General features: G+C 49.3%; 1 protein-coding gene across 10 annotated transcripts in view; it reads right to left on the minus strand.

Annotated features, from left to right (window-relative positions):
• The window catches only part of ASCC1 (activating signal cointegrator 1 complex subunit 1), a 27,455-nt gene continuing 1,238 nt past the window's right edge, over positions 1 to 26,217 (minus strand). For 4 of the 10 annotated variants that reach the window (XM_085229657.1, XM_085229665.1, XM_085229666.1 and 1 more), the window contains exons 2-10: positions 25,728 to 25,862; positions 24,709 to 24,808; positions 23,835 to 23,932; positions 22,328 to 22,506; positions 15,663 to 15,799; positions 13,635 to 13,754; positions 10,445 to 10,572; positions 9,096 to 9,190; positions 1 to 325 (exon numbers count right to left, since the gene is read on the minus strand). In XM_085229657.1, the coding sequence (XP_085085783.1) occupies positions 209 to 325; positions 9,096 to 9,190; positions 10,445 to 10,572; positions 13,635 to 13,754; positions 15,663 to 15,799; positions 22,328 to 22,506; positions 23,835 to 23,932; positions 24,709 to 24,808; positions 25,728 to 25,836 (1,083 nt within the window). In that variant the 5' untranslated portion in view covers positions 25,837 to 25,862 and the 3' untranslated portion in view covers positions 1 to 208. Of the gene's footprint in view, positions 326 to 9,095; positions 9,191 to 10,444; positions 10,573 to 13,634; positions 13,755 to 15,662; positions 15,800 to 22,327; positions 22,507 to 23,834; positions 23,933 to 24,683; positions 24,809 to 25,727; positions 25,863 to 26,217 lie in introns of all 10 variants that reach the window. The other 6 variants (XM_085229660.1, XM_085229661.1, XM_085229662.1 and 3 more) reach the window with 3 other exon arrangements.

Below are 26,217 nucleotides of genomic sequence, written 5' to 3' on the forward strand. Positions count from 1 at the left end.
TTGCCCGTGAACAGAACTCCTTTATTTGTAGACCGACACCAGGCAGGCTCGCTGCTGGAGCTGTGGCACAATAGTGCAGGAGGATCCCACACCCCCTCCAAGCCCCAGACTCCCTCCTGCAGTAACGGCCACGCTACATGGCAGAAGGTGCCCCCGAGCCCCGTGCAGCTGCTATTCTCCATCACTTGTGCAGCAACCGTCCCCTAGGTCAGTGCAGTAGCAGCCGCCCTGCTGTGCCATAGTACCCAGAGGCATCCGAGGAGTAGCGCTGGGAGAGCAGCACCGCGTCCAGCTGTGCCTCGCCGAAGGAGAAGTTCTCAAAGAGCTGCATGAGAGGAGAAAAAGCCATTGAGGAACGACAACAGCAGCTCAGCCTGCAGGTGCTCCTGTTGCAGGGCCGCGTGCCGCTTGCCAAGCCTGCTCCCCCCATCCCAGCACAGCTACGGCACGCAGGCTGAGGAGAGGGTGTTTGCTCCTGGCCCAGGCCACAGGGCTTGTGGTCGCAGCTCGGTCCTAACCAGGGTCAGCAGGCACCATCCCAGCACTGACCCCATTCTGCTCAACAATCCTTCCTTTGTTTGGCAAGGGACTGGCAGCGGGCTCATGCATGTGAGTCGTGCCGGGGCCAGAGGCGTGCCTCAGCCCATTCATCCCATCCACGAAGCCAGCCAAAAGATGACATCAGGTTCTCACAGGGAAGCTCGGTGACACTGCTGGGAACACAGTGACTTTGAGAGCAACGTGCTGCTCCTGCTCCATTCCAGGAGGATGCAGAAAACGCACCCGTGAATTAAAAGCACTGCTCCGCGGAGCTGATTCCTCCATCATGCCTTCCTGCACCTCATGGTCAAAACCCCAACAGCTCTCCATTGCCCATCACTTCCCCAGAGTCCCACTGGAACAAGGTTGTTGTCCCAGGGGGGTTTCTCCAAGGGGCGAGGAGGATGGGAAGAGGAATGTCTGTCACCACACAAACTCCATTTGATGCAATTAAAGATGAATACAATTAAAGATTAATTATGTTCCCAAAAGCCTGGGTAGGACTTAAATGCCTCATGAATAAGAGATGCTGGGGAAGAGGATGGTCTCCTTTTCTTCTCGCTTGGGCAGAGCAGAGTGAGAAGGTGCCCCCCGAGCAGCCAGCAAGGCAGCTCCCACTGGATGAGGGAGGCCATAGGAGAGCCCCAGAAGGCAGCAGCTAGGGCAAGGCTCCTCTATCTGCACGCTGCTAAAAGTGAAGCAAAGGCTTTGTACCGAAGCACTTGGTATTCCCATGGCCTTTTTTAAGCACTACTACCTCCTGCGAGTCTGAGTGCGTGTGTTTCCCAGGGAGAACACTGCTAGGACTATTGATTTTTGGTAATGCAGCTGTACTTTCTGAGAGCAAATGCACTACAAGATTTAAAGGACAGCCACAGCCTTATTTTTTTCCTGCTCTCCTTTCAAGCCAGCTCCTCACCGATGCTCCTCAGCGCTCGTAGGCAACTGGATACCATGCACAAGTATCAGAGTCATGGCACCACACAGCCCAGATCCACCGCAGGCAATTGAGAAAGAGGCCCTGGAGCACCTCCTCCAAGGGCTCTGTGCCTCCGCGACAAGCAGACATCCCACAGTCATCCTGGGGGCTTGGGAGAGGCTTCAGAGGGCTCAGCCTCCACTTTCTTCTTCCACATCTATTTATCTTGGGGAGAAGCCAAGCAAGAGCTGAGAAAGATATTTATATCTCCCACCACAGAAACGCTCTGCTTGTGGGGAGGCCAACGAAATGGAAGAGCACTCTGTGTTTTTCCTTTTCTTCTGGAAAAGGACAGCCCTGGAGGTTGGTGCAGTTCCCCCTCCCAGAGAGCCGCAGAGGGGAAGAGGTGTGGATCTGCAGGGAGCAGATGTCGGTCACTCGCAGGGCTGCCACAAGCCGTGGCATCTGGCTGCAGCAGGACGCCAGGCTCAGCAGCAACAAGGCAATGCCCTAAATCCAAACACGCCAACGGATTTACATCCTCACTGCCTGAGGAATAAATAAGGGGGTGGGATGGGGGATTTCTTAATACTATAAATGAAAACAAGCCCGATGGAGGAAAAAGCTCAATTTGCAGAGCTGACCCCGCACACGCCGTGCCATCTCCTAATGCCCCTTGAGGGAATAGCATCATTCAACTAAGTACCCTCTGCCTTCCCAAATCGAATTAGACCTCAACAAGGAGAGCACACTGCTAACATTTAACCTCGAGCCCTGCACCTCAGCGTGAAGGCACTGGAGATGTGCAGAGCCTGCACAGCAGGAAAATACTTGCGTATCAAACAGCAATTCAGTCATCAGCCAAACACACTCCTCCAAACATCAGCCCCCAACCACGGCAATTCAGCAAAGTCAGAGTGGCACATTAACAGGAGGGCTATTTCTGCATGTTTTCCCCCTTTGCCTCAGCTTATGAAGCAGATATGACCAAAGCACTGGGGAAATAAGTGCAAAAGAGGACTCCTGGCTGAAGCATGCATTTGGGCATTTATCAAGCAGCTCTCCTGGAGCGCAGCGGCACCTTTGTGTGCAAACCTAGAAACAGCAGCAATAAATCATGGCACTGCCCCGCACTGGGACAGCTGCAGCACGCTTCGGCTCTGCTGCCAGAGAGCGGAGCTGCCAATGCAAGCTCGTGCCTTCACGTCACCCGTCGCGGGCTCAACAAGAGTGAGAAGTATTAACAGCAGTGGGAGGACAGAAGGAACCCAGGTGATGGGAGGAAGGCCAAGGTACTTAAAACTTCCTCCACGTAATCTCTGGCTTGTGCTCACGCTGCCTGGCCTGGGTTCTGCACTGCCGTCACGGTTATTGATCGCTGTAAGGCTTTACGTTGTCTCCAGCAGCCAGCCAAAAATGACCCGTCCGGAATTGATAACAAGCCCATGCTGCCCTGCTGAGAGCTCAGAAACGCCCAGGGAGTGAAAATTCACCACAATGCCTTACAATTAAAAACTCCCAGCAAAGAGCAGCATTACCACAGAAAAAGATGCAGAGGTGCACACACACACACCTGCTCTGTGGGGAGAAGCTGGCTTTGCTGGAGCTCCAGGCCGGGAAGCAGTGCCCCAAGGCAGGGGCACAATGGCTCAGCAGTACAACACTGCCCGCAGTGAATCAGCCCTGCAGGCGAGCAATGTGTGTACTGTTGTTTGCCTGGGGCCCGCTGGCAGGAAAAGCCAGGTGCCCCGCTCTCCTTGGCTGGGTTAGAAATGTGAAAGACCAGGTGAAGTCATCCAACTCCAGCAAACCCTCTGTCTGCCGGAGCTCCTCCTCTGTCACAGCTGCTTCCCGCTCACAGACACAACCCAGTGCTGGGAAACTGCTGGTAGAACAGGGACCTGCGGGGTCAGCATGTCTGGTTTCGTGCACTTCTGCTAAAAGCTCTGCTGGCCAACTTAACAGCCTCCACCTCCAGAAGCTGCCCCGGAGCTCCTCCCTCTTCACCCCAAGAAATGCAGCAAACCTTTCCAGCTGAGGCCTGAACCACAGCTCCCTGAGTCCCCCAGACAAACCCGAGCCAAATCATCTGCGGGCTCACAGAGGATGAAACCTAACCGGGCTACTTGTCAAGATCTGGGAAGCTTGTTCAATTAATGGATTTTTTCCTCTTCTATTTTCACTTTCAAAATATGTTTTCTGAGACAGTTTGGTGCCAAGAAAGAAACATCTGATTCCTGTGTTATTCACTGCAGACACCAGTATGCCAAAGGCTATCTGCCAGGGGTTTAATTGCGCTTGGAGGCTCACCAGCAGCAACACAAGACAAGCACCAGAAGCAGGTAGGCAGCACCCATCCACAGCAGTGTCTCACCACAGAGCTCCCACCTCCTGCTGACATTGGTCAGGGCTCCCTTCCTGTGGCTCTTTACACTGCTCGGGCATCCAAAGCCTCTTTTCCCTTACAAAAAAGAAAGCATCCAGACTTCAGGAGGGAGGCAAGCCGCTCACAAAAGACCTGGCAGCCTGTCTTGGGGGAGCGCAGCGGGTCTGTGCTAGAAGCAGAGCACTAACTCCCTTACCATTAGCATTCAGCCTGTCTCGTCCAGTCATTTATATTCTCTTGCTCTGCAGCAAAGCAACACAAGACCTGAAATTACAGACAAGTGATCGGCACCCAGGGTTAGCACGAGACCAGTGCAAGACACGAGTCCGCGGTGACAAAGGAGAAGCCCTCCTGCTTAAATCACCCATTCTGCCCCTTGGACAGCAGTCACACGTAAGCCAATTCTACCTGGAAAAGTACCACTCATGTCAGAGTGAGCGATGCGCAGGATTCAGGGCATTCTTGGCATGCATGACAGGCGATTTCTTACTTACATTTTTATTTTGCTGAGCCAGAGTAAATGCCACCTAAATGCCACGGAGCTTTTGGCAAATGCCATTCTATGGGTGTTTTGCATCTATCTTACATGGTGATCGAAAGCAACAAGCTCAGAAAGGGCCAAGGGAGGTCATGCTCACTGTCCTCTACATCCCTGAGGCAGGAGGAGCTCATTGCTGGGTTCCGTCTGCATGGGAAACAGGACGGGAGGCTACATGCAGGTTTGCCTTCTTCCCAGTAGAGCTATCTGGGGCCAGATCCAGGCTTTGTTCAGCAGAGACTGTCTGGTTCGTCCTGCATGAGCGGAACCCAGCAACGCTTCTGCCACACTGCAAAGCTTTTGCTTTAGCACAGGGTTTTGGGTCGTTTCCCCTCCTTGCTGCAAATCCATGAAAATTCATGCATTTGAGGAAAGCAAGCCCTAGTTGCTATGGTGAAAGGCATTCTGCAAACTAAGAAACAAACACAAGTGGGACATTTGGAGGTTACTGCATCCTCGCACATCTTTCTGACAAGAATAAAACACCCCAGCAAATTAAAGGCTCTGCTAACTTCCAATGTGAGGGATTCACAGTACAACTGGTTTAAGGAATTAATGATTAACCCCTGCATCTCTCCAAAGCAGCCTCACCCCTGTGGCACCCAGCACTCCCCATTAAAAACAGCAGCTGCAGGTGCTGTAGGACCTGGGCTTTGGCTTTGCTGCAGTGATGCCAAGAGGCTTGCAAAACACCTGGGAACACCGGGACAAGGACCTGTCAATGTGACCTCCCAGGTCCGTTCACAGCCACTGAGAGGAGGAGCCTGGACACAGAGCAAGCCCATTAAGTCAGGCAGATCGGGAGCATTAGCCAGCAGAAGGGCCAGGGTGCCTCTGCGATGAGCTCCCCACTTTCACTCATCAGTGTGCTCTTTTTTCTTTTCCTGCACTAAACACAGCCCGCATGTAGGTAGACGTTTTCACGGTGACCCAACTACATCTCCCTTTCCTCCCAGAATTATGCATGCCCGTCTCTCCCTCGATAGCAGCACCATCAGAACTGAAGGCAGAGATTTCCCCTTTGCGGAGCACAAGCACACACTTGCTCCAGTTCTCAGAGCTGTGCTGGGTACATACTCTCATCTCATCACAGAGGACCACCAAATCATTTTTTCTGCACACTAGGAAGCCTTGATCTCGCCTAACGTGGGTCTTCTAATTTAAAAACTACGATTGGAAAAGAGTCCATCTCCTCTAACTCCCAAAGGAAAGCTGCAGAGATGCAGTCTAGGTGCCAGAGGCTGCAGAACATATGCAGCATTCCTCAGTCCACAGGAGAACTGGCAGCAGTGACTGTGCAGAGGCAGATGTTGCTCTGCTTAACAGCTTGCTGGGCTTGGGGTATTTTCAGGGTACAGGGAGGGCTTCAAGGCCAAGATTTTGCTTTTACGTGATGCTGCATCAAATGCCTTAAACTGAACTGCTGCAATACCACAGCTGCTGCACTACTCCTGCCCAGCAAGACAGAAGTAGCAACAGCGACCACCACCAGGTCTGCATGCAACCCACCAGCACTGGTCTGTCACTGAATAAAATCACCAAGTGACAGAGGACACGGCCCCATAACTTAATGCCCTTAAATTCTGGAGCCCCATTGGGTCCTGCCTTGTCTGTCCCAGCAGCACGTGCCTCTGTCCTGATGGACCCAGCTCCAGGCCTGGCACCTCAGCTCAGTGCCTGCCAAAGCTTTGCTCCACAGCACCCACAGAGCTGCTCTCTCAGTCCATAATCTTGTAATCTGTTAAGGCAGGGTTCACCCCTTTCCTTGCTCAAAATGTGCTTACCTCTTGTCCACACACAGTACAGGCCACCCTGTTACATCCCAAACCTCAAGATACAATCCTTCAGTTCTAACAATGTCCGAGCTGGCACATTGGCGAGATGGCTCTCTTCCTACTGCAAGCCTTTTTGAAGGATCCTGGAACATTTTGGCTGTATCTTCACGTTCCTTTGCATTTCTATTTATTCACCACAGCCTTAGCATTTTCACAGGGGAAAATAAATAAATGACCAAGTAAATAATAAATAAAAGCCTGAAGGCAGCCAAGCCCTGGCTCCGGAGATGCACGCAGCTGCCCCGGCTGCCTCAGTGCCAGCACTGTGCCAGCTGCGACACCGGGCACACAGCCACCCTGCAGAGCAGGGGAGGAGGAGAAGGAGGCAGCACAAAGGGGCTGCCAAGCTGGCATCTCCCCGCTGTGCCCAGCCTGACCTTACTCACATGGGAGATGCTGGAGCAGGATTGCGGTCCGTGACTTGGACGTGCGAGGAGCTGGCACACCACCTCCCTGGAAGCAATACGTACTGCTCTGTATGAAGGGCTTCATAAAGCAGCCCTGTTCCTTGGGACTCAGCTAGGCAAGAACAAAGCCAAAGCGTCTCGCACCTTCATGGGAGGCACAAATCACTCACACGCTTCCCCTGGGCTTTCTGCACCAAGCAAACCAAGGAACATTTTGCACAAATATTCTTCAAGACAGAGGGAATTTAAACTCCTCAATGTAATTCATCCTACAGGATCTATTTTCTGAGCAGTGTGGGAAGGCACCGGCCTGCACAACAATTTATTAGCACAAACAAGAGTGTGTGTTTAACTCTGTGGAATGGGGAGAACAAAGGATTATTCAATAAAATTCTGATGAGTCCTGCCAAAAGCAAAATACCAGCTGGAGCCCGGGGTAGCGCAGGCAGGCTATCGGCAAACACTGCTGCCAGTGCATCTACACACAGGCACCAGCTGCGGCCCCGGGGAGCGGCGGAACTGGGCCATCCTCACCTTGCTGTGCACCGTTACCTGCAGGTCCTGCCTTCTGCTAAGCCAAGCCCGTGCCTGGCAGTGCCACAGCCACAGCTGGGCAAGGAGGAGGCCCAGCATGATGACCTGACACCACGCTCACCAATGCCCTTCGTTTAGATCCTGCTGCAGGAGCTAACACAGCCGCTTCGCGAGAGGGCAACCTCACTGAGCAACAGATAAATAATGTATATAAAAGAGGACGTGGTGCAGTTCTGCAAGGTCATGCTGGAGCACACTGGCTGGGGCCGGGCTCCTCGGGTAAGAAGCCTGCAGCTATTTATGACTCATGTAATTAATTAATGCCAACGGGCGCTCTGCTGCAGGCACATGGGAGACCAAAGGGAAATACGAAGCGAGTAGGTTAGGAAATGTAGTGGAGGTGGGGGAGAAGGATGACATTTCTTGCAGGAAGGCACGCTTTGAAGTAATCATCAACAGTCCAAACAGCCAGCAGCTCTTTGGGCTACATCAGTACAGAACCAATTAGGGGTTTTAAAAGTCCCTCAGCTCTGATTTCAGAGAGCAGCCAAATAAAAAATGGCATTTGAGGTAGGGCCGAGGCATTTCTAAGTTGCACACCATGAGACCCACGGCCCCACAGTGCAACCCACAAGTGTTGCAAACAGTTGAGTGAGCAGCGTAATGCCTTTCAAATTGTGCACATTTTTGGATGAGGAACGTTAAAGAAGAAGGGCAGCTGAATTTTACGTCTCTCTGAAGTCCAAGGACAAGATCAGCAAACGCAAAAGGGACTGACGGGCAAAGTGAAAAGGAGGTGCTCCCTGGAAACTGAGTCCCTCCAGGCACTTGGGGCTGCTACCTGCCTTCTCCAGGGCCAGCTCAGGTGCTGGGGAGCTGAAAAAGGGGACACATCCATCACTGGCCTGTTCCGCCACGCAGCCCTGAGGTCTCACAGCAAGCTCTCCACACGTGGCAGTGCTGAGTCATGACACCGTGCTCGCACTGCCGGCGAGAGCTTAACTTAATTTTGTCCCTTTGTCCTCTGTGCAGAGATCAATCAGCTCTGCTCTCTGTCTTCACATCCCATGCAGCCAGCACCTAATGCATTGCACAGCAGAACTGCAAACACAAAACAGACCTCTTCTGTCCCCTGATGCCCCACAGTCCTTTTGAGCTGTCCATTTCGCATCCAATCTGCATCCTTGCTCATGTCTCTCCGCTGCCAATTTGTGGCCGGAACATCTATCATTTCATGATGTGAATGCACGTATTCATGCGTTCTCCTGCCTCCCTCTTATCATAACAAATCAGCTCACACAATGAGGATTTAAATTGGCTTACAACCCAGTGCTCATTTCCTTCTCCAGGCTTGTCTTTTCTCCCTGGACACTCATGGGGTGTAAGCACCGCACATCAGCCCAGCGTTGCCACCTCTGCAGCCTGGGGAATTTCGCTTCCTGCCCTCCCATCAATACTAAAGCTGACTCCGACCCCCACTATCCACTGGTTTTCTGGAGCAGAACCATGCAAACTAATAGCAGAGATTTAGCAAGCAAAAAGAGCATGTGAAATGGCAGTTTTAGCGGCAGAAAAACAAGCATGAGTGAGTGAAACAAGAGCAACAAAGTCTGCCTTTCTGGTGGGCTGCAAACCAACAGGAGCCTAAGTCTCTAGGGTAAAACATGAGCAAAGTGAACGACAACACCAACACCCACTTAGCATTCGTGTGACGTATTCCTGATCTGAGCTCACCAGCTTTGAGAACGCTTCTGTTAAATACTGTTCTGCTCCCAACTAGAAGTAATCTAGATTGTTTATTTCCTAAACAGATGCCCCCCCGCTCTGGGAGATCCCATAAGCCAAAGACAAAAGCAGTTTTAAAGAGGTGCTTCAACCTCTTCTGGATATGTAATATCAGCACCTGGCTCCATTTCTCTAATTGTTTCATACTGACCTTGAGGATGTTTCGCCCATTAAACGACTCCCTCTCCTTGAAGGATGATTTACCAGTCACTGCGCTGCTTCGCTCTTCAGCTGGAAAGAGAAAAGCCACCACCAGAACGGCTTCAGATAGGAGAACTGCGTGTGCTCTACTTCACCCCCAAATCCTCCCCTCCCCAAAGTCAGCGGCCAGTTGATAAACCATTCTTGCACAGCTCCTCATGCAAAAACACTGCCATTTTGATCTTAAAGATATCCCTGCTGACTATGCAGGGATCAGATCAGTGCTTCCACCAGGATCACCTGCAACACCTGGAGGAAAGACCCTGCACACAGCTGGTGCTGGGGTGATTCTGAAGGGCACCTGCTGTGGGGAGCATCCTGCATACCATCTACGTGTGTGTATGTGAGGCAAGGAAGCAGCCACCCACTGAGACATGGAGAAGAGCGATCCAGGCCTACAGTGAGTGCCAAATGTCTCCATCTCAGATCTATCTCCCGAGGATGTCTGAAGTTTTATATAATCCCTAAGTACATCATCTGTTCTTTCTAAGAGACCTTTGCCACACTCACTGAATACATTCAATATTTCTTCTACATCTCCAGCATAAACTATGAGTTCCCACTCACAACCAACAATGCTAATCAGATCCCGTATCGAATATAAAGTGATTTCTATGGCTGCCTGGGTAAAGCTCTCCTCATTGTCTCCAAATGCCTCACATGCCTGATAGAGCAGTTCAGCACACGGACTGGATGCTACTGCCAGCGTGCCCCCCCCTCCAAAGGGCAAGATTCCTATGAGTGCTGCTGGCCAAGAGTGGGTCTGAAATTGTGAGGAAGAACCTTAGAAAGGACCCAGAAAGTACTCAAAGCACGTCTGCCTCCTCCAGCTCTGCTGGCAGCTTTTTCAGTTTTTCTTGGGTTTTATTTAGTAACATCCCCCATACAATCTTCAAGGCACTTTTAAAATTAAAATAAGCACAAAAATAATTTAAAAAAAAAAAAGCAACCCAACACAAAAAGCGTAAAAGTCAACAGTTACTGACCAAAATACTTCCTGTTCAGTGGTATTGTGTTAAATGGACATGAGGAAATGGTTTCTAACTGAAAGAGGGAAGATTTAGATTGGATCTAAAGAAAAAGTGTTTTACAATAAGGGTGGTGAGGCAACAGCACAGGCTGCCCAGAGAGGTGGTGTCCCTACAGACACCCAAGGTCAGGCTGGACAGGGCTCGGAGCTCCTGATGGAGCTGTGGGTGGTCCTGTTCACTGCAGAGCAGTTGGGCCAGATGGTCTTTCAGGGTCCCTTCCAACTCTAATGATTCGATGCATTTACCAGTAAATAACAAGAATACTCACCACCGCTTGGGTCTTTCCTGAATAGTGTGTTCATGACAGTAGCGTGCAGTTTCACCCTATCCCATTCCCTAAGCATCAGACCAGAGGCCACGAACCTCTCCACCAGCTGATCAGCTATCATCTGCAGTCTGCGAAGGCAAAAGGAGAAAGAACGGGGCAAAGTAAGCCAACAAGAAATTCCTGCACTGTCAGTGTTTCGCTTTTCTGCCAGGAAGGACAGCATTTGTGAAATGAGGTCTCAGCATTCACTCGGGAAAAGAGAGCAGGGGAAGCAAACAGAGCCATCGGAATTCAGTTATCCTGCAAAAAGTTCTGGCTGTTTCACAAGGCTTCCTCTGTCCTTCCTCCATTCACACGGCTTCTGCTGCACACAATCCACAAAGCAGAGCGGATTTAGCACAGCAAAGAGTTTGCTGCCAATGCCCAAACCTATGTTCCCCGGGGAGTTCAGGCACTTCGGCCCCCATGGGACCCACTCAGAGCAGGGCCCACAGCAGTCGCGGGGCCCAGAGCAGCAGGCTGGAGCTGAGAAAGGCTGGCTGGCCCCAGGCCTTGGGGTGGCCACGCTCTGGCTGCCAGCTCCTACACCGCCTGCTTGCGCCTCGCCCCCGGTGGGCTGCCGGCAGCCACGCGGCAATTTCTAGACTCTCCAACTTCCGACTGTTATGGTTTTCTGCTATTTTCTGGCTTTACATCAGTGATTTTTAAAATTAGCAATGACAAAGATTAAATGAATATCATTACGGACAATACTAAAACAAATTAACAGAGAATAGCTCAAGTGAAAATGGGGCTTTATTGCATTATAAAGTTAATCAAGGAAATAAAACAAATTTGAATGAATTATAATGGAAATTATTTGCCGTGCGGGAGGCATCAGAGCATGATCTCTCTCTCAGTCTGAGCCATTCTATGTGCAGAAGGGCTTGCCATCCCCTAATGCTGTCTGCAGTTATGCAAGCTAAGTCGGGTAAATCAAATCTCCTGCTTTATGGCTTAAGCTGATCAAGATCATCCAAAGATCAGGAAGGAACTCCACCTCCAGCCACTCCAGGAGCCACACAGAGCCAGCAGGAGGTCTCACAGGAGGCAGGACGGCACACACTTCTTACATGGGCTGCAGCAGTCCGAGCCAGCACAGCACAGCGTGGCGCAGCATGGCACAGCACACGGCTGCTGTGATCCTCCAGCATTGGCCTTGCAGCTGAAAAACCATTCCCAGCCTGCTTTGCTCATGTCTCTGAGCAAAAAGCGGCAGGTTTTAGCAGGCAAGAGAAACAAGTGCCAATTCATTCTGCTGGGAGAGATGCATCAATTCACAGGTGAGGGCAGGACCTGCCTGGCTGAGGAGAAAACATTACAATCACATGGCCCTCTCTGAGCCTATCTCCAAGCAAAAGCAACAAACAGCATTGCAAAACAGAAGCTTGGCAGCTTCCAGTTGCCATGTAAAGCACAAGGTTTGGGTTAGGCCAAAACTTCAGCTAGGGACCTCCATGAAGGATAGAGGAGGCACTACCTCAGCAGCAAGCCCCTTTCTCAGGAAACATGTCTCTGGTTGCAATGGCAGGAAGATTGGAAGGTCTCATTTCTCTCCCCAGCCACAGGCAGCTCTGCCAGCCCATCCACATTTTGTTCCAGCAGAATGGCTAAGAGGCTCCTCGGCAGAACAGGCAGCACTGGCACCCAAAGCAAGCTGCAGGATCAGTCCCCAGCCACCCAAGTAGTCCCCAGCCACGGGCAGACACTCCTGCCCCATATTACACTCCACTTAGGTTCCACCTGGCTGGTCACACACACGCACAGAAGCGCAAGCAGACTTGCAAGCACCACATGTAAGGGGTGATCCGGAGACTCAGAAAAGGGGTCTACAGCTCAGTGAGCTGATACATAGTGATTTCTACAGCACTGACTGAAGGGCACTTCGGTCATCCAGCATCTACCTCGTATTTCTGAGTGCTCCCTCATTTCCTCCCCCTGGCTGATATAGATTGCCCCGGTTCTCCACCCTCCCCCTCTGCTTTATCTCACCTCTGTCAGGGTAAAACAGACTTCAAAGTGGAAGAGTAGAGAATGGGAAAAGAAGATTTGGGTTCTTACCACCTCTCAGCAATTGTTACACTTCCATTTCCCCCAACCATTTTCTTATCTCACATCCGATCTCTTACTTCAACAGAGCAAACAAAGCGTGTTTTTCTCCAGGGCATTAAGCACGGGGCTCTTGGGGAAAGGAGATGCTAGAACATATCCCTCCCTCCTTGAACGGGTTCCTGCTGGCACCTTCCTTCTCCCACTGTGCTGTTCACCCCCTGCAAGCTCCTATTGTCCTCCAGCAAGGGGATCAGACAGCAAGGGCAGCACCGCTGGAAGAAGATCAAGCTAAAGAAGAGACAGCCAACACTCAAGAAGAGAAGAATAAAGTTCTCTTGGCAGCTCCCCTGTCTTCTTCCCAACTACTTCACATGAGCAGTTCAGGAAAAATGGTGGCTCTTGCATTTCCCCAGTCTTTGAGAAAGCACTTAGAGATTATGCTGCTGTTGGTGATGCACTTGTCAACGATGACATGGAGAAAAGCTGTCCAGCCACCACTGCATCCTTTCAGCTGAAGTCACATCAGAGCACTGAACAGCACAAACACACCAACCCAGCTTTGACACTTCACACCAGAGGTCAGAAGACAGATGTTACACACCCACCATGTGTTTCAGGCTACTCAGAGAAGCAAAAAACAACTGTGACCAAGCTGCATTTTTGTAAGGACTTTTTTTGTGTAACTGGCTTTTAAGAACAATGAAATGCTGCAGAATAAATCAGGCTGTCTAGATTCACCTGGTCCATTCATTGGAAACCAGGCAACAGAGGCCAAGTTGTCCTGTGTTTTAAGTCACCTGGGGAGCACCTCCTTGCCTCTCATCACCGCCTGAGCCACAACACCATTACTCACTCCAACAGACTATTAGAGAAACAAACGACATCCTTCATCGCAACACCAACACCACGGACTGATTCAAAGACCAAACACATCACTGCCTTAACTGGTTTAGGAAGCAAGAATGACTTAATCTTCCTGACTGCTAGCCCAAGGACCGCGAGCAGCACCCGCAGACTTTGGACAGCCGAGGTTTCTCCTGCTGCTGCTCAGTGCTGCCCGCATGCTGGGGGCTGAAAGAAAAAGGTGTGAGGAACTCACTTGTCTGAGCCATCCTTCATGTGGACTTTGGCGTAAAGGACATCCATCATGGCAGGGTCGTCGTTCATGTACTCCACCCCAATCACCTCCACACTCAGGGGCTTGCCTCCTGTAATTTGGCTAAAATGGAAGAAAAAGCAAAACGTCACACTTGCTTTAGAAACGCAGCACGTAGCATTCCTCCTGCCTAATTTCTAAAGCTCGAAAAGCTACAGCTGCTATTGTCTCATCATCTCAAAAAATACCATAAAAACATTTAAATCTAAATTCATACATTCACTGTTTCAGACATACGGTAAGTCAACTTGTCAGTACTCGCAGGCCATCTCAAAGCAGAAATCTCTATTTACTTTTTGCAAAAGCTATTAGCAGTCAAATGGTGTAACTCCTCATTCCAGAGAAGCTGCTGCCTTCCCCACGAAGAGAGCGACTGTGACACAAAGCCTCTAGTTCATTGATTTTCACTGGCAAAAGCACTTGATGCAGAATGCAGTTTTAAGTACATTTCAACATCCACTTACAAATGCTGGAAGTAAATAGAACTGCTTTAAAAACCGTCACCAGCTACTCTGGCAGGAACGTGAAACCTAAAATGCGTGCAGGTTGTAATATGCACTCCCACACCTAGAAGCACACCGTGAAGCCTACCTGCTCTCAAACACACCACCTCCTTGCTCTCTAGGAGCACATCACAGGAGGCATGCGCTGCAGCAAGAGCTCCCAAGAGCAAGTGCCTCCGCCTCAGTCAGTGCCGAGGTCTTGTGGGCAGTGCAGGGCAGGCAGAAGTAATGACCACAAGTTAAGTGGGAGTGTGACTTTGCTCTAACCTTGCTTGCTTTTGTGCAGCCTGCCAAAGAGGTTCCCAGTAAGAATTCCCAGGTGGAACAGGGGAGTGCGATTACCTCTCCTGGTATGATTACTGGGAGGAAAACAGCACAAGTAAGATTACAAACACTTGAGGCCATGTACCCAAAAACTGTAAAAAGAGGGCACGCTGACTTTCAGACAGTATTGGCTGCATTGAGTAAGAGAAAATAAATGCTAATGAAGGTTCATATGGGTGGAAGGGAGCCTGAATTGATTTTAAATGCCTATTTATTTGGCTATGGCAGGGGAAATAAACTGTCAACACAGTCAAGTGTTGACTCCTCCTCCAAAGGCAGTGGAAAGTCAAGATTTTCTCTGTCTCAGTTCAACCCACTCCTGAGGAGGGTGGCACTCTTCAGTTACTGTGGACAGCCTCTTCCCTTGAAAATATTCCTGCATTTCTGGTCAGCAGCTGAAAAAAGGTAGCCTTCCTTTTAGAGGATTTAAGAATTTTGGCCATGCACTGATTCCCACAGGCGTCAGCTAGCACAGCGTGGCTAATTCTTCACGCACCGAGGTAGAAAATAAAGAAATACAAATAAGGAATCCATGCCCTCTGTGCAAAGGCATTGCAAAAATAAATAAATAAATACATACATACAACAGCCCCTCAGGCCATCTCTAATTTCTAAGCTGTACAGAGATAAGCTAATTACAGTGTCATTCAACCACATTTACAGTTCGAGCCATAATATCTGCAGTTTCTTTGAGAAAGCCCAGTTCCTGAAGCAGTGCTGAATGGTTCATGGCTCATGCTGCCTTCCGTACACACTCCCTGCACCCAGAAATGCATGTCAAGGATACCTCAGCATCTGCTGTGAGGCAGGAAGGAAGGAGCAGTGCTCTGGAGCCCACTGTAGGCAACATGGGAAGGTGCTGGAGCTTGCCAGCAGCAAGAAACTGCTCACACAAAAACAATGGGACTGATGTGAGAAACGTGTGGAGCAGATCTGCAGGGAACACTGAGGAACTGAGCTGAGCTGAGAGTCCTGTTGTGCTCTCTGGTTGTGATTTCTTGGTGATTTCCGCTGCTCCGACTCAAAACATTCAGCCTCCTAAATTTCTGTCAAGCTGCTCTTCTCATCGTTCCTCATCAAAGAACAGCTTGCTTCTTTTCCCCCACACGTGCCCTCGGTGCTGACATCCCTTTGCAACACTTACTCCACAAAGTCCTCTTTGCACTGCTGCAGGAGGTCACACGCTCTCTGGATCTCCTGTTCATTCAGCAGCACCAGCGTCCCCAGCGTCAGGTGGAGCTTCGCAGGGTTCTGGAACAGGCTGCTGCTGACCCCGTGATCCTACAAATCAATCAAACACAGCATCTCATCTCAAGCACGTACACACAACACCTCTGTCAGAGGGTCCACATAGCAGGGAACAAGCAGCAAGCCACCAGCATCAAACCTCTCATCTCTGCATCACTAGGCAAGTTGCTAGAGTCTCAAAGTTGAAACAAGAGGGAATTGCACAGACTTTGGGAATGAGGCAGAGCCCAGCACCACACGCCAGCACACCACCTGCCTTTGCAGTGAGGTCCAAAGGCAGATCAAGGCTCTTTAGGGCAGGCTGCAGCTCAGAAAGACCTCCACGGCCATCAGAGCAGTGACTGCTACCAGCCATAGACTCAGCCCAAGTCAGTGCAAAATTAGAACTTGAGTGAAGCGTGTTCTCTGTGCCATAAAGCTGGAGCCAGCTGCAGTGGCAAGCTCTAAATAGCCTCTAAATCCTGTCTAAACACAGGCTGCACCTCACAACACAAGCACAGCCCATACCAGCTCTGGTAATTACATTTTTCTCGTTCCCAGGTGCCCTATAGTTTACTGAGATGAATTAAGTTTAAATTCCCTTTAAAAGAAAAGCTACGTGTTGTTGCCGAGGAAGAACTGTTCCCAGGTGGAGCAGTGGTTATGCTCAGCTTTAAGGAACATGCTTTTCTGCTCTTGAATATTCATAAAAATACCTTGAGGATGGTTAACACACCCATATTAAAACAATTATTTCCACTTAGTGGCCACTTCCCATCAGCACACTGACAAACCTCTGCTTTAAGCTCCAGAAGAATCCAAATGCTGAAAAGCATTTATATGTCCGAAAATAAAAGCCCACTGACTGCGAATGACAACTTTGAAGTTTCTAACCGAGCTTCAGAGTTTGAAATAAAACCTCTCCGACATTTAAACACTGCATCCCTCAGCTGGTGTAATGCCTCACATCTCATCAGGCATTGTTCACGCTGTGGCAGCACCCATATCCTTGCTGACAGCAGCACTTACAGGCTGGGCTAGATGAGCAAAACTCAGCGTCCCCAGCTGACAGAGCACGTACCTGCCTTCGCCTTGCTAACTGCTTTATTGCTGGCTGAGACCCCAAATCCTGCTAGTGGCAAAGGATGCTGCAAGCCTCAGCACCATGCAGCAACCTGCAACGAGCACAGATGAATTACATAAGGCATGCCCTGAGCATAGGACAGGAAAGGTGGGTGCCTCCATCTCGCTAGGCAGCTAAAGCCTTTTTGCTCCCTTTCACTCACACTGCTGTTAATGTGCAGGACCAGACACAATTTCTCTCCATTGGTCTTTCTCTTTTAATGGTACCCATAGCCAGGGGATATTTGGCCCAACACAAAACAACAGCTTGGTAATAGCAACCAGGAGAAAGTCTGAGTTGATCTTGCCAGAGACAAGCAGCTGACATCACTCACACAGCGCGCGCAAGTGACGAAGACTGCACAGTAAAGCAGTTCACAGGTTAGAAAGCAAAACCCCAACCCTTGTTTTCTGGGACAGGGACTGACCTGCCCCAGCACAGCCTGTGATGTAAACATCAACCTGCCCCAAAAGCAGCCCTTTCCCAGCACCTGAGTGGGGGCTGACAGCTGACAAAGTGCTGGCATGGCACCTCTGCACACTGCGCTGCCAGGACAGCCAGCAGGGAAGAGCAGGGCAGAGCGAACAGGTCAAGACCCAGACAAGCCTCCTGGTTTACCCCTGGTGTTTCAGACAGCTCCTCAAATTCCCACATACAGCACTTACAGCTCTTTCACAGGCAGGAAGATCCCACCTCCCCTACGTGTGAGCGGGATGCTGTGTCTGAAGTAGCTCTCTCTGGAGCAAGCAACATTTCTGCAGGTGTCTTAGCAGCCCTTCTGGGTTGGGTGCAGCTCAGTGAAATGCAAAAGTGCTTGAACCCACTTATTCCAGTCCCGCTTATGCTATGCTTAACTGCTATGTCCAGTGGGACAGGATGATCTTAGGGGTCTCTTCCAATCCTGGCGATTCTGTGATTCCAAGACACTCCTGAGTGCTTGTGGTGACAAACTCCTCCAGCACCAGTTTCCTCCCCTGGGTCGTGACAGGTGAGCTTTCCTTGCATCACATGCACAGCAAGGAGCAGAATGGAAAGCACGGCACCAGAGTGGTGAGGACAAGCATGGAATCGCCTGTATTCGACAGGGGAATGTGAAAGCCACGTGTTTGTAGGGATTTGCTAGCAGATACAAACACATAAAACTACTGCTTCTCTCAAAATTTCACCACTCAAGCCACCTAAGGATGCACTGAGAGGCAGGAAGAACGTTCCCTGTACGGATCATCTGTGTGTGACTGCCCATTTCAGCTTGTGCTGCTGTCCCACTGACTTGTCGTGATCACAAAAAACAACACATTTCCATGCTCGTACCTTTAAAAATTCCTCTTTTTTTTTTTTTTTTTTAAATTAGATCTGCCTCTCACTGCTTAGACCTCTACCTTTGCTTTCCTCCTCTAGATGGAACAAGGAAAGAGTTTTATTAGGAGCCTTCACCTCTTTGCAAAGTCTGAGCACACTGTTCCTATAAATCTAAGACACTTCAGCAGGGAAACCAAAGACCAAAGCAGAGCCTTCTGCGTGACAAGGCAAAGGATCACGCTGCTTAGCTCTTCCTCCCTGGCTGCATCCTTTCTGCTGTCTTAAGAGCTTCCAATATTTGCAGACAGCTTTCTGTTTTTTCCCTAATAGCAAGATACTGCATGCCAGCTACATGCCCTCTCCCACCCCAGCCCACAAACAAAGGAGCGAGCCAGAAAAACAGCATTTCCTGAACTGACTGAAGAACTGCAGGCTGAAAAACCCCTCCCATTTTCTGTCCCTTCCACTGTGAGATGTAATACCTCATTAACAACGTTTGATATTTACAGGTTGGCATTTATTACAGCAATCATATTTCTCTTCCACGCTACATCTGCAGCCTGTTAAGACTGCAAATGCTGCGTTTGCACAGCTCCAAAAGCCCAACCGTGATTTTTCATGGCAATTTCACTGCTGAACCTAAACCTCTTCCCTTACCCACCTGCAACAAATGCTTCAGTCCTCCTCACTCAACACCAGCACAGCTGTGCTAGGAGACTCCCAAGGTCACCCAGACAGCCTGAGATTCCACTGCACCACACCACTAAGGACCCAAGCCAGGTGAGCCACCTCCTCATCTCTGTACTAAATCAGCCTCAAAACAGCTCTGCTTCGCTGGCTGGCTGCCCTGACAATTCCATAGTATGAACGACACCCGAAGTGCTCTGTATCTCGACACAAGGTTTGTCTAACAGAAAGCCTTGAGGACAAAATATAGAGTTAGAAAGCATATACCCACCCACCAACATAACCCTATGCTGTAAAATATAAATGAATGGTTGTCATGGCAACTGCTTCAGAGAGAAAAGTCCCTCATAAATGCTCAATGGCCAGAAGAAACCCTCATATGCACACCCCCCAAGTCTCCCCCTTCCTTGTCACTATTAGTGAGGTTCATCCAAAGACTAGAGTCTTCCAAATGCTGCAATGCTTTGCACCAGCAAATTGCAACAGGAAGAGAAGCTAAACACTCGTGTCCCTGAAATCTATTCAGATGTCTCTAAGTATCCTGAGAAATCCCGTTGCTTTGGACAAATCTATAAGCTCTCTTATTGCTCTGTGAGGCACAGTTTTGAATTACTGTTTTTCATTACTGATGTGCTTTCCAGCAGACCCCGCTGTGAGATAAAGTGGTATTAGAGTGGCATTACCGGGTGCAGAGTGATTGAGAGACATACAGGGCTGCAATACACTCCTGAACTAACAGGCAGCAATACATCTAGAAGCCTTTTTGCTAATATCAGGAGAAGGAAGAGTAGAAAAATAAAGCACTGCGTATTCCTTGGTTATCCATATGCAACCCTCCAAATACCTACTTCTGACTGACTTGTATATTTCAAGCTAAAGATGAAAGTTCTCAAGCCTCCTGAGAGACATGGGGCACTGAACAGAGCCAACCCAGCCCTGCACCCACACTGCGTGGAGAGCCCTGCTGCAGGGCAGCCCCAGCTGCCACTGCCTGGGGACATTCCCAAAAGCGCCCAGATGACTCAGCAGCAGCAAAATGCAGAGAGGATGTCTTGAGTGCTGCTGCTGGAATGAGGAGTCTCGTCTAGGTGCTGGTTCTGAGCACAGTTCCAGCCAGTGGCTCAAGCCTGCAGGTTCCCTAACCACTGAGCAGGGCTTTGCTGATGCCGTGCTGTCCAGATACAGCATGATGAGGCTGCAGAAGAAACAGAAGGTTAGAGAAGACAAGGTTAGCTTGGTCTCAAGCAATGATCTCAGCACTTCTCTGACCAAACCAGAGCCTCTGCAGCCATGGAGGACAAGCAGGCACAGGAAGGTTTGCAGATGTTCCCAGACAGCTCCTTCGGAATGTGACTGACAATGCTGGGGAAAGCACCAGGATAAATTTTTGAAAACGTTTCCGAGTGGATGGCAGGCAGTGATATGATGCAAACTGATAGTTAAGAGCAAGCAGGAGACAAATCATACAACAGGGGCAGATTAGGAGGGACGTGGAGAACAAGGCAGACCACCAGCAGAGGCTGGGCTGATGGAGGGCTGCAGAGATGCAACCAAGGCAGCAGGCAAGAAAAATGCATGTTCAGCAAGGAGATGAGCGAGCTCAGGAGAGGCCCACATAAGGCAGAATAAAGACACAGGATGACGGTGTGGATGATGGCATTAGTTGCAGATGAATAGAAGAAGCTGCATCATAGAGATGTTGCACTGAAAAGATTTGCACTATCCTGAGCAGCCAGGAAGCCAGAACTGAGCAAGGTTTTGCCCTACGCAGGAAGATACAAAGCCTGCTGGCAGACAACCAGAGGTGGAAAATCAGATAAGCGGGAGGGTCCAAGGCTGCAAGCAGAGCAGGGCCAGCTATATCTGAAAGGACTGATGGGTAAAAGGAGATTCAAGCAAAGGACTGTAGCAGCCATATGCCCCTCTGGAAGGAGATAAAGGGCGAGAGAAACACCAGGATGAATGCAGTGGTCTTAGTCCAGGGCCAAAGGCATGAGCAGACACTGCCAGAGCCCATGCTGAAGTTAATAGTTCCCCCAAAAGGTGCCTCTCTCCCCATAATTCAGTGACCCCCACAAGCATTGGAACAACCAACAGGGGGAGCCAGGCGACCGCTGACACCGGCTCCAGGGCTGGCTTGCTGTCCTCAGTCTGATGTTTCCATTCCCCTGACTTTAGGGCTTTTATTTAATAAAGGGAAGCTTTAATATAGGAATAGTTAGTGCTAGATTGTGGGACTGAAGATCGAGACAGTGATAGTCTCCTAGTTTGAGGAATGGGTGCTCATGGCATTGCACTCATTGCCAGCTCCTGTATCTATTGGCCAATACCAGTTGTACTTGACATTAGGTGAAAATCTGAGTGATAGAAACCTCTTAAAAATGTCAAGAGAAATAAGAAGCTGGGTGGAGAAGAGGGACTTAAATCAGAATTGCCTGTAGAAACAAGACTGCAAAGCCAGCCCATTTCTGCTGTTAGAGATGAGACAATTGGTGTACAAGCAACCATGAAAAATCTTCCCCAGACATCAGGTAATTCACACACAAGGCATAAACACACAGGAAACCATACTTCTTGAGCTGTGCAATTAAGAAGGTTATGCTTTTCCCTTTGAAAGACATAAGCAGGAGCAACAGATATGACGGTAAAAATACTAGCCCACAAACCCTGCTGCACGCATGCAATCTAACCTTCAGCTGCTGCAAAGGGTAACTCACTCCTCTTGCCTAGAGGTGTCCTCCGAGCAGACTCAGGAGGACGCAGCAATTTAATAACACCATTCCCTCTTCCCAGGCTGGCCCTATGCACTGAGGTACCATTTCTGTCAAAGCAGAAGCACACTAAAATACAACAGGGAATGCTCTACTTTCACTTCATCCCGTTTCACTACGCCTAGCTATTTCCTGCTGCTCTCGGTGCTCTCAGATCTGAAGGCAAGTAGGAGGGACTGTCAGCACTGGCTCTCATGGGGAAGAAGGGAAGTGATTACATTAGCAGGATGGCGTGTGCTACCGAGTCATTTCCTGACACCCATCCTCATTCACTGTCAGTAACCAAAAGAAAAGTGAAATAGAAGCAGCAGCAAACTTGTGAATCGCTCCCTAGTTTCACAGTTACGTGGAATCACATCAAATATAGAAAGGTCTCTCATGTTACTTAGAAGCTTTCCTACTGATAATCAAAAACCCAGAAGAAACAACCCTTGTTTGAATCTTAAAAATACCTAAGAAAATCTCAAAGGAGAACAACATATTTTACTGCAAATTAACTAAGCCATTCTGCATTCCAAAAGGTTTCCCGATAAACTCATAGCAGAGCCACCAACTTAAACAAAAGGCCTGTTAGAAATACATTGCTAGGAAAGGAAGCAAAGAATAAGGCCTCTGAAGTAAAGGGCAAAAGCTTCTCTCAGTGAATAATGAGACACTGCTGAAGGGGTTTCCTCCAGTTGGAGCTCTCGCATGGATTCTTACCTGGGAGCATTTCTCCAGCACCTCCTCCTTGAACTGCAGGAACTTCTCCTGGATGACGGGCTGGTTGAGAGCGAAGGACAGGAAGTGTGTGAAGGGCTGCTTCTTACGGAAGCTGTCGAGAAGAACATCGATGCGCGTCCGGGCCGAGATGACAGAGCCGCGCTGCTGTCCTGTAATCACTGCAAGGAAACAGAGCGATACCTGGCCGCTTCTCACGATGCTACAGGGAGATTGCTGACACTTGTGCAAAACACACAGTAAGTAAATGGATCATGATTTTGCATTATACTCATCTGCTCGATATTGGTGGATCTTGTAAAGGCAAGGACATTTCATTCGGGAGCTACCAAAAAACCTGCACAACAGCACCTCTCTACTGTTATCCCAGAGCTCACCGAAGTGACAAGAATTAAAACTCCCAGCCACGCAGAGAGAAATCTTGCCAGACTCCCTGCTTGACTTAAAATGCCTGGCACGGCTGTACTTTCCTCTGCAAAAGCAGGATGATGCCATCAAAAGTATCCCTCTGCTCACAAGAAAGCTGCCTCTGTGTGTCTAAAAAACAATTGCAAAGAGTCACTCACTTCAGCAGCTCTTCAGATTTCTAGAGCATTATTTCATGTTCTCATAAAAGCAGTCTCTTAGTAGAAGTGACAAAGGAAATCTACAAAAGATCAGGATGGCCTATGTTGTTTGTGTATGCACCAAACAGAGGACACTTGATCCTGAAAGGAAAGAACTGCAAAGAGCAAGATTTTCTTGGCTTCCTACTATTACGTGTTTACAACATCTCTCAGCCTTCCTAGTAGTTCTTCACAGTTCTCAGGAAAAAGTCAAGCCCCACTTACTGAGAAGTGCCACCACATTCCTGCGCAGTACGACAGCTGGGTCCCCTGTCACCTAATCCTCCCTACCCTTTCATGAGCGTAACTCTATGCTGAACAGCAAGAGCCCTCTGGATTCCCACCGAGGCAGAAACCACTGAGCAACACCTCCTGTCTTGTTAAGTCACTGCAAGTGATGAGAAGGAACATACGGTACAAGGATGCCTGCTCTCACTACGAGAAAGACAGCAACGTCATCAAAATACTCCTTATATTAAAGAACACGATTAAGTTTATTTCATGTCTAAGTAGATAACACAACACTTTTATCTAGATGTATACTGCAAGTCCTTATTAATGGATATGGTAATAATTACAACAACAAAAAAAGCACATTCAGGTCCAAAGCCCAGAGTTCGCAAGCCAGTCATTTGTATCTAAGAAGCGACTTCAGTGAGAGTATTCATAGGCTTAAAAGGGAATTTTTCCCCCCCCCTCAAGATTCTTACTCTGTTTTATAGAGGTTTACAGTCAAGGAAAAAATGCTTAAGAGAAAAGGAAGGTGATTTTCCCAGGGCTATAAAGAGAGTCAGGGCCAGAAGCAGGAGTTAAAGGAAAACACCTCCTATTCCTCCTCCCTGCTCAAATCGTGTCCATGGAAGAGCCAGTGAAAGAACACTTACCAATTTCTCCTTCCACTCCAGGCTTGGGAATGCTGATTGAGGTTCGAGTCTCTGTTTCTAGTCTCTTCTTGGTTTCTCCTTTCTTCCCTATTATGTACCTGGAGGTATAAAAGCAGAACAGCACAGCATGGCTGGACCACTCACCACCAGGGACGCCCCAGTGGCTCCCCTGACGTGTGACATGTCCATGCCAGAGCGACGCATGCAGCCAGCTCAGGATGCAGGCCCTGTGGCTGCTATCAGCCCATGGCCACGGGATGACAGGCAGTGGCTCACAACTTGCTTCAGCATCCTGCCACAGCATTACCATCCACGTTTTCACTTTTTCCCCCAATAACCCCAGACAAAGAGCTAACAACACTTCCCAGTTGGTACGTTGCTCAAGATAGTCATTTGCCAGCATCCAAAGAACAACAGAATACCTTTTCTTTGCAGTTCAGTAAAAGTATTTAATCCATAAAACTGTCAAAACTAACTGGATAAAACTTGCAATGTGGCAGGCTTCCCAGTCAATATCAGATCTGAGTCAACAGTCAGTTCCAGGTGCATGTGCTTTCTCTCAAAGCTTCCACAAATGCCCTGGCAGGCTGCTCACCCCAGTTCTTTCTCCTTTTCTTCCACTCTCGCTAACACTTTCATGTTCAAGGGAAGAGATGCTCAAACACTCTCCTACCAGCCAGAAAGCACCACCTGCTGTCTCTGCCACAAAAAGGCTACGAGTCAAGCATGGCACTAGAAAGGCATTGCCAATCTTCCTCTCCCAGAAGCATGACAGACACAGAACCTTACTCTGAACCCCATCAAAATATACTCTGCACAGAAAAGCTTCCCCAGTCAAAGGCAACTCACAGAAACCAGAACGCCATAGGCTCACTTGTATAAGGGGCTGGGAACCTCCACTCTGCACTGGAAGCCTTTCTCAGTCTCTTCCACCACAAAGGCATCGCATGGTTCATCCGCACAGTCATTGGGCCCTACCAGGAAAAGCAGCGCTGTATGTAGGACAACAGCCTCACAGCCTTCCTCTGAGGTTGAAGAAAGCAACAGACGTACTCCCCTCTGCTGCAACTAACTGCTTTTTATTTCAGCTTGTACCAGTTTCAAAAAAAAAACCATAATGACTGCTTCAAAATCTGCCTGCTTGGGAGGTGCACAGAACCTGTACTCAGAGCCCAGGCTTTATCCTGGCTGTAACAGCTTGGTGGGAATGCCCTCCTCCAAGTTTTGCACTGCTCTCCTGCTCTCCAACAACACACGGAGACACTGGAGCAGAAATTTACAAGTCACAGAAGAACAAAAATAAAAGGTGAGGAAGTTTCAGTTCAAAGGTCTAGAAATTTGTGCCTGTCAAAATCAAATACACTTTCCAGAAAGAGGCTGGGGGGATTCTCTATGCTTCCTCTCACATACAGGGATGGATCTGGGTAGCAGGAAGCTTATAACTGCTTTGTTTCATGTACTGAAAGGCAGGGTGGAAAGGAGAAACACCATGGCCACTATTCTCTCTGAAAGATAGCAAAGGGACTTTTCTCTGTCTGCAACTCACACAGAATTACAACAAGCATGTAGGCAGAAAGATAACAACGTGAAGCAGAACCCGTGAAAAACAGATCTACAGAGTGAAGGCGTGGCTTTTTTTCCTCTACTAGAGATCATTCAGAGCCAGCAAAAGTGATCAGCAGCCAACAACACAGTCACCCAAATTCATACTGAGTAATTATGCCTACATCCATTCTTTGGTCATAGAGATCACCCAGCACAAAGTGGTTTTTTTCTGCTTTTCACAGCTCATTCCATCATACAGACAGGCCCTCATGCACACAGACACAAGAGGCAACACCAAGTGTCAGCTCTGTCCCCATGCCACCACAGCAATCCCGTGTGGCACCACACCTGTGTAGAAGTCCTCCTCCTCTTGCTGCTGCTGGACCCGCTCGTGAATGATGTTCTTCCTATACACTCGCCCACCGATCCTGACCAGGGTGGGCCGTAGGACATCCATCACACTGCTCTTCCAAGGACAGTGAGCTGCAAAAATACACGCAGCTGTGTGAGGGCGGGTGAGTCCTGAGAGGTATCCCTGAGCTCCTCAAACCTTGCCAGCATCCAGCAGCTCTACAAGGGCTGTGCCCAACCAACCCAGCATGTCTCCCATTGTCCTTTTGCATAGAATCATTAGAGTTGGAAACGACCCCTAAGGTCATCTCGTTCAATCACCAGACTGCTGCCCACGTCCCTCAGTACCACATCTTTACAGCTTTGCAACACCTCCAGGGACAGTGATCCCCCCACCTCCCCAGGCAGCCTGTACCTATGCACCACCACTCTGAGAAGAAACGTGTCCTAATTCCCAACCTGACCCTCCCCTAGCACAACCTGAGCC

The sequence above is a fragment of the Meleagris gallopavo genome, chromosome 8 (genome assembly GCF_905368555.1).
Source record: "Meleagris gallopavo chromosome 8, MGAL_WU_HG_1.1, whole genome shotgun sequence".
NCBI classification, from domain to species: domain Eukaryota; kingdom Metazoa; phylum Chordata; class Aves; order Galliformes; family Phasianidae; genus Meleagris; species Meleagris gallopavo.